The 7,901-nt window shown below is 38.1% G+C and overlaps 2 protein-coding genes across 3 annotated transcripts in view; both read right to left on the bottom strand.

The window, feature by feature from the left end:
• The window catches only part of LOC103143309 (glutathione S-transferase A-like), a 4,587-nt gene extending 1,608 nt beyond the window's left edge, over window positions 1–2,979 (bottom strand). The window contains exons 1-6 of one of the 2 annotated variants that reach the window (XM_007559790.2): window positions 2,752–2,979; window positions 2,136–2,201; window positions 1,940–2,045; window positions 1,723–1,841; window positions 1,545–1,630; window positions 1,074–1,460 (exon numbers count right to left, since the gene is read on the bottom strand). In XM_007559790.2, the coding sequence (XP_007559852.1) occupies window positions 1,328–1,460; window positions 1,545–1,630; window positions 1,723–1,841; window positions 1,940–2,045; window positions 2,136–2,201; window positions 2,752–2,919 (678 nt within the window). In that variant the 5' untranslated portion in view covers window positions 2,920–2,979 and the 3' untranslated portion in view covers window positions 1,074–1,327. Of the gene's footprint in view, window positions 1–1,073; window positions 1,461–1,544; window positions 1,631–1,722; window positions 1,842–1,939; window positions 2,046–2,135; window positions 2,202–2,751 lie in introns of those variants that run through there. The other variant, XM_007559789.2, reaches the window with a different exon arrangement.
• A 1,826-nt stretch (window positions 2,980–4,805) lies between these two features.
• The window catches only part of LOC103143334 (glutathione S-transferase A-like), a 13,834-nt gene continuing 10,738 nt past the window's right edge, over window positions 4,806–7,901 (bottom strand). Inside the window, exons 2-7 of the mRNA XM_007559816.2 lie at window positions 7,806–7,895; window positions 5,894–5,959; window positions 5,697–5,802; window positions 5,486–5,604; window positions 5,308–5,393; window positions 4,806–5,204 (exon numbers count right to left, since the gene is read on the bottom strand). Of these exons, the coding sequence (XP_007559878.1) occupies window positions 5,072–5,204; window positions 5,308–5,393; window positions 5,486–5,604; window positions 5,697–5,802; window positions 5,894–5,959; window positions 7,806–7,895 (600 nt within the window). The 3' untranslated portion in view covers window positions 4,806–5,071. The remainder of the gene's footprint in view (window positions 5,205–5,307; window positions 5,394–5,485; window positions 5,605–5,696; window positions 5,803–5,893; window positions 5,960–7,805; window positions 7,896–7,901) is intronic.

Raw genomic sequence — 7,901 nt, 5'->3', positions numbered from 1 at the left:
TCCTCTATTTGGCGCAATTTGTCCACTTTGCACTAAATGAAAAGGTATGGAAGCAAAATTCTCAGTGGTGTCAGCTCAAATCATGTACAAAATTATAACAAGCAGTATTTAGGTGTGCACCTACCTGTCCTCTGGGGTTGATTTCCAAAACCTCTTTAGATTTATGCTCCTCTTTCTCAAAAGACAGCAGTTTTTGCTTGTATCCCTGTAGTTTCTTCTCCTCCAGGGTGATCATGAGGCGCCAGCATGGAGGGGATCCGGACCCCCACAGCAGATACATCGACTTCGCCATAGTTAGACAGGAATCTCACCGCTCTGTCTGGGAAACGTGGTGAAGAGTGGCTGAGCAACTCCCACTCTCTAATTTATCAAAAAGTTGGGCACTCAAAGGCCCACCCATTAGTTAATGTCTAACTCAGGTGAAAGAAGAGAACGAGAAAAAGAAGGTGAACGTTCATTTGCTTTTTATTGCAGAATGTGTTTAAAAATATATGCAAACTATCCTCTGTTAGAATCTGCCTGACAGGTATGGAAGATTTTAGTGAAAATACCTTCATACAATCTGACTTTTACAAATGGCTTTGACCTCCATTGTCAAAGCTTCTCTGAGGTACACCATGGTTTATTCTATATAGCTAAAATAAATACTAGTAAAAAGCAAAATAAGATGTAGAAGTGGATTTTCCACAGTATTTACAGTTACGCCAATATTTCAACCGTTTGTCGTTGTTATAGATAAATGAAACATACTTTTAATTGTTTCACAGTATAATTCTGCACTGTAGTTCTTATTTTTGCAACAAAGATGCATTCTAAGTTTTCTGCATAGAGCTTAAATTGTCTTTGGATTTACTAAAGTTTGGCAATCTTGGATTGTCGTGGTTTTTGACCATTTGTGGCTACTTTTTTTGAAAATTAGAAATTAATCAATATGTAATCCAAATTTTTCCTGGTCTCACACAAGTACCACATGTGTGAAGCACAAGGAAAAATCACTGGCCCTGTTATCTTCCACTTTTGCTATTTTGTCACATTTTTTAAATATATTTTAAAGACAGACAACAATAATAAACTATGTTGGAAAAATATTTATTTATTGAGGGGTAGCCAAGTCACACAAAACATGATGTCAATTTAGTTATTAATAAATGAACTGTGACTAGTCACATTTTTTGATCATCTGATTTCAACTTTACATGGCAAACTCATACATCTAGCCTAATACATTATCCAGAAAATGAGAAAATGTGGTGATCTAGCAAATTATACTAATTATATTTCATTAAATGTGTAATTGCAAAAAACAAGACAGTATTTTCAGCTGTCTTCAGATGTCCTTCAGGCATTCAGATTTTAGCTCGATTAGGAACCACTTTGGGGGCCAAGTAGCTTTGATGCTGGGTCTGTCCTTCAGAAGGTTGTAGTACTTGGCCAGTTTAGGGTATCGTTCTGGAGACAGGCTAAAAAGGAAACAAAACAACTCAGAGTCATGATGTTGATAAGAAAGATCTGTCTTCCAGCAAATGCCAAGCTTAGTTACATACCCATAAGCGAAGGCGAAGGCAACGTTTGGAAAGACAACAACATCGGCTAAGGAGAATCCTCCTGCTAGGTAGCGGTCTGCAGCCACCTTGATACACAGAACAAACAAAAACAGCACTGTCGTCAGCGTAACGTGTGACTTTCTCCACGTGTCTTTCTGTGAGCGATGCTCAAACCTACGTTCTCCAGGTAGCTCTCCCAGAGTTTAAGCTCAGTGACCAGATTGTCCTTGTTTCTCTTCAGAGCAGAGTCAAGGCGCTCTCCTTCAGGGATGAAGAAGTCGTAGAAGGCAAAAGATTCTAAGACAGATGAACCAGCGTTAATATTACTGTTTCTGTCCTGATCATTGTTCGAGCTAACACGGTTGTCCAAGTGCACATGCTTGACTGAAACGTACCCATTTTCTCAAGAAAGGAAAGACCCTCCATCATGCGTTGGTACATCAGAGCTTGTTCTGCAGGACTGTCAGGGATCAGCTTGTTGCCCTGAGACTTGAACTGATTCTTTTACCGCAGGAGACAAAAACAATAAAATCATAAGAACTTTACTTTCAAACAATACATGTACTTTATTCAATGTGCACCATGCTTTACCTCCAGGTACAAACACGCTCCAACAGACTCATTGATTATATTCTCTCCATGTTTGAAGGTAGGAAGCTGGTAGGAAGATGTTAACATGATGTTAGCTTGCAACGTTCATCTTGAGACATTGCTACTTGATTAAATGCAGAATATTATCATCAGACTTGTAATTATGAAGTACTTATTTCTTCAACACAATATATTTGTAAAAAAATAAATAAATAAAGGAGTTGTGGTGTAGCCTGGTACAACTGTCCCCGGTCTGACCAGGACAGTGTTTCAGAGGTCAGAGCACATTTTGTAATCAACAAGGAAGAAATGAAGCAATTTATCTCTAATGCTGACCTAATGATTAATGATTTATATTAGACTTAATATTTTTGCTTTTTCATTCTGATGAAAATGAACAACTTTTCCTGTCTCTACTTGAACAATCACAACCAGTTTTAGTTTAGGTTGAGATTTGAGTTTCTATGCAGAAATTTATGGATCCTCTATTTGGCGCAATTTGTCCACTTTGCACTAAATGAAAAGGTATGGAAGCAAAATTCTCAGTGGTGTCAGCTAAAATTTTGAGAAATAAAAATAAATAAATAATCCTGTCATTATTTAGGTGTGCACCTACCTGTCCTCTGGGGTTGATTTCCAAAACCTCTTTAGATTTATGCTCCATTTTCTCAAAAGACAGCAGTTTTTGTTGGTATCCCTGTAGTTTCTTCTCCTCCAGGGTGATCATGAGGCGCCAGCATGGAGCGGATCCGGACCCCCACAGCAGATGCATCGACTTCGCCATAGTTAGACAGGAATCTCACCGCTCTGTCTGGGAAACGTGGTGAAGAGTGGCTGAGCAACTCCCGCTCTCTAATTTATCAAAAACCGGGTGTTCAGGGCCACGCCCTTTAGTTAATGCCTCATTCAGTGATGAAAGAGCTAAGAAGGAGGTGAAGAGTCATTTGCTTTTTTCTTTTTTCTTTTTTTTTTTGCTGAATATGTTTAACACACCATTTCACGTGAAAGTGTCCGCTGGCGCTCCTTCGTGTCCAAACACTTCCTCACTCCATCATTTAAAAAAAACAAAGATTTCTATAACGGACGTATTTCCTCACGGCTTTTCTTTACAACTACAATCCTCAGAAACTCCTCCTTTTTCTCAGACCTTAATACGAGTTTCTACGAAAAACATGACACCACCTCACTAAAGATGTTGTACCTGATGAGGGCATTTGCACATTTAATGCAGAGGGCTCTGCATGTCAGCCACAAGTTTCATCATCGTAGCGTTTTTTACACTTCACACAAATCTGAGCTCAAACACTCCTCCGTTTCAGTCACTCCTTTTAAAAGCACTTTACTGAAGGGTTTGGGGTGTAATTTGGGACGAGTACACTGCCTCACCTAGACTGTTTAATAGTGCTTGGAACACAATTTGTTATCAACTATTTACAAGCAGTTTAGCTGTAATGTGGATCAAACGACTAATGATTGATTGTCTGAATATATTGGTTTTGGCGTTCAGATGGAAATAAACAGCTTTTCTTATCTCTACTTGAACAACCACAAGCTGCAGTCGGTTCTGTTTTAGGGTGAGATATTAGTTCAAAGTCAACTCTTTTATTTAGCTTTGTCACTGGACCTACAATTAACTTATGGAGGAAAAGTTAAAACTGTAGACTTTGACCCTACCCACCACTCCATCAATGTCAGTGATACTGTCCATCAGTAAGATATTTAAAATGAAGTTGGACAAGCCACAAAAGGTGTATCAAGCTTCTAGATAGCAAACTGTTTCTATGTAGGGATTTACAGAGAGTTGAGATTTAGCAGATAACAGGAAAGCTCAATGCGAGAATACCAAACCTCTTTTATCCCGTAAAAGTGTCCACTTTTGTTGGAATTTGCAAATTTCAGGCGTCTTTTGGAAATGTTACTCATACTAGTAACAAACGTGTTGAGAATAAATAATTCTGTGTTTTTTACCTCTTCTAGCTAGTTGCAAAGCTAAAGCTAAAGGAAATGACATGTTAGGAAATGCTTTCAAAGCTAAGGGCAGAGGATATGACACACTAGGGAACGCCCTCAGAGGCTAACAAAGGAAGTTACCAGCTGTTGCTTGTTGCATTTTGTCCTGCTAACTCCTAAAGGTAGCATGAGAAATGAACCAACTGTAGTTTGGTATTAATAAATAGAAATCATGAATTCAACTCACTGACTCTTCTTCAACCTCATACATCAAGAGCTCAGCATGGAGGACGGATAATTTTCCACACATGCTAATGGCTAATGTAAGATGCAAAGGGCAGCTAAACATGTGGTATCCATCATAATGTTGTTTTGGTTGTAAAATATGTGAGATCAGCTAATAACTGATTCTAAAGGCAGCCTTAAAATGTGAATTATGTTATTCTCTTATATTTTCTATAGTAAAACAGTAAAACAGAGACACTATTGACTTCTACTCATTCTAGTAACTATGTTTATGCCTAAACCTGACATTTTCCCTATTACTACTCTATTCTTAACCAAAACTCAATTTATGCCACACCTCCAAAAAGTACCTATAGCCACTTTTCACAGGTTACAGATTTCTTATGGTTTTGACTTATATGTCACACTTTAGCTTTTCAGATCATCAAACATATTTTAATACCAGAAAATAATAAACCAAACTGACCAAACAAGCCGTTTTGAAATGTCTTTATTGAGTGACAAAGCATAACATCCATTTAGTAATTAGTGTATGAATTGTCAATAGTCCCACTTTTTTTGTTCATCTGAGTTCAACTTTGTAAGTAAAACCTGCACGGCACATCTGATAAATTATCCACAAGTAGAGAAAACGTGATGATCGACCTGTATGAACAAGGTATAGCAGTCATGCTACATTAAGTTCGTAATTTCAGAAAAAGCAGTATGTTAAGAAAAGATGAAGACAGTGTTTTCGTTGCTCAGATGTCCTTCAGGCTTTCAGATCTTTGCTCGATTTGGAACCACTTTGGGGGCCAAGTAGCTTTGATGCTGGGTCTGTCCTTCAGAAGGCTGTAGTATTTGGCCAGTTTGGGGTATCGTTCCACAGACAGCCTAAAAAAAACCAATGAAAAAAATTCAAAATGAAAAAAATTTAAAGTCATGATGTTGATTAGAAAGATCTGTCTTCCAGCAAACACCGGACTTAATTACATACCCATAACGGAAGGCGTAAGCAACGCTTGGAAAGACGACAACATCGGCTAAGGAGAATCCTCCTGCTAGGTAGCGGTCTGCAGCCACCTTGATACACAGAACAAACAAAAACAGCACTGTCGTCAGCGTAACGTGTGACTTTCTCCATGTGTCTTTCTGTGAGCGGTGCTCAAACCTACGTTCTCCAGGTAGCTCTCCCAGAGTTTAAGCTCAGTGACCAGATTCTCCTTGTGTCTCTTCAGAGCAGAGTCATGGCGCTCTCCTTCAGGGGCGTAGAAGTCGTAGAAGGCAACCAAGTCTGACACAAACAGTGTTGATGGTATTATTTCTGTCCTTAGCGTTTTTCAAGCTAGTATGTACTAGCTGTGCACATGTACAAGTGGAACTTACTTAGTTTCTCAATTAGAGTGAGACCCTCCATCATGCGTTGGTACATCAGAGCTTGTTCTGCAGGACTGTCAGGGATCAGCTTGTTGCCCTGAGACTTGAACTGATTCTTTTACAGCAGGAGACAAAAACAAACATAATCATGGGAACTTTACTTTCAAACAATACATTTATGATATTGACTATGAACCATGCTTTACCTCCAGGTATAAACACGCTCCAGTAGACTCATTGATTATGTTGTCTCCATGTTTGAAGGTAGGAAGCTGGTAGGAAGATGTTGACAACACAATGACAGTTCATCGTGTGGCACTGCTATTTGATTAAACACACATTTATAACCACTTTGCTAAGCGCTGTGCTAAAGGACTTGGGATGTAAAATGATAAAAGTGTCTCCGGTCAGACTTGGACTGTTCGACAGTGCTCAGAGCAGAACCATATCGGACCTAATTAAACCATGACCCAGTTAACTGAACTGGTTAAATACCAATAACAAGCTAATAATGCATGTCTCCACATCACATGCATTAACATTAGAGGAACATGTTAAGTTGTAGAAATTGTATATCTGTTCATGTTTGTTGAAGATTTAATTACAGACAAATGAAAATATGCGTTGTAGTACAGGAGATATCTTTATGTTAAGCATGTCGGCCATATTGGAATTTGAGGTGAAACCTTTGTATTAAAAGGGCCTTAAGGTTCATTTGTCAGTTTTTAAACTTGGGGTGGTCTTACTTAAAATATACCAGGTAGATAAGTAGTAATATGTCTTTCTTAAAGACAAAAATAAAATGTACAACACATGTGGTGTAGATCTGTTCTTGTAAACTTAGCATCTAGTTAGTAGAAAGTTGTAATACACCAAAAATACAGTACATTTGGATGTTCTTTGTAGCAACATATAATTCTAATTTTCAGATTATTTCATTCATAATGTTCACACTGTCATTTAATTGTAAAATCACATAAGGAGCCGTTATTAGTAGCAATTTTTGCCTTATTGCTTCCTGTTGAGCATTTTCCAGCTTCTAACAGCAGCCAGCCTGTCTCAGGTGACGGACAGGAAAGGTTTACCATCAGCTGTGAGACCACCATGGCTGTTTCAACACCTTCTAGTTTTTAAGTTGTGTTAAAAGGTCGGAATTTCACAAGTTTCTGTGGGAAGTTTTCACTTCCACTGCTTCTTACAGGGGGAGAAAATAATGGTTTATAAAACTGACTGTAAAGGAGTTAACCGACCTGCGATGCTTCCCGTCAGAATCAGTGGCTTGCAATTGTTTTTGCATCACCTTGGTACGTTATAGCAGCTATAAAAAAAGATTAAAATAAACATTTGTTTCCCTTGTGAAAAAACTAAGAAACAAAAACCAAAATAACAAAACAAAACAAAACAAACAGGATCAGCACTGCTGACATTGTTTCTGGTTTTTCTGATCTAAAGCCAATTGGGTTGGAACAGTTGTGTGTAGATGCAGCAGCTCCAGCTGCGATCCTCACTATTTTCTTCCACTCAACTTCCCATTCATATACTTCTTTACCAAGGGAGCTTTTATAGCTGATCCTATCTGTGAAAAATGACCATGACTGGACTGTCAATTAAAAAGGACAACTTTTTTAATTATTATTATTTTAAGCAAAACACTGCTTTTGGTTATATTGATTTGTTTCTGGAGAATTTGGCTTCTCATCAGCAGTCGGTCACAATCAAGAAAATGAACAGAAACATCACAAATCTTCATTTGTAACTCCATTCTAATTTATTATTAAAGGTACTTAAACATCACTGCAGGAAAAGTCTAAAGAGAAACCATGTTCAGGTGAAAATAAACAGCTTTTTGTGAACTGGAACAATCGCAACACGCTGCAATCAGTTCTATTTTAGAATAAGACATAAGTTCAAAGTCATGCTCTTGTATTCTGCTTTGTCATTGTACCTGCAATCAGTTACCAGAGGAAACTTTACAACTGTAGACTTTGACCCCCCAATGAAGCCCCCTTCCTTGCAGAAATTTAACAGTCCATCTTCAAACTAAATTCTCCATGGCACCAACTTAAATCATGAAAAAAAAAAAAACAACTTTCAAGCAGTATTTAGGTGTGCACCTACTTGTCCTCTGGGGTTGATTTCCAAAACCTCTTTAGATTTATGCTCCTCTTTCTCAAAAGACAGCAGTTTTTGCTTGTATCCCTGTAGTTTCTTCTC

Source organism: Poecilia formosa, unplaced genomic scaffold, assembly GCF_000485575.1.
Source record: "Poecilia formosa unplaced genomic scaffold, Poecilia_formosa-5.1.2 Scaffold107, whole genome shotgun sequence".
Lineage (NCBI taxonomy): Eukaryota > Metazoa > Chordata > Actinopteri > Cyprinodontiformes > Poeciliidae > Poecilia > Poecilia formosa.
Note: the sequence above shows the minus strand (reverse complement) of the source record. Positions and strands in the feature narration are given on the sequence as shown.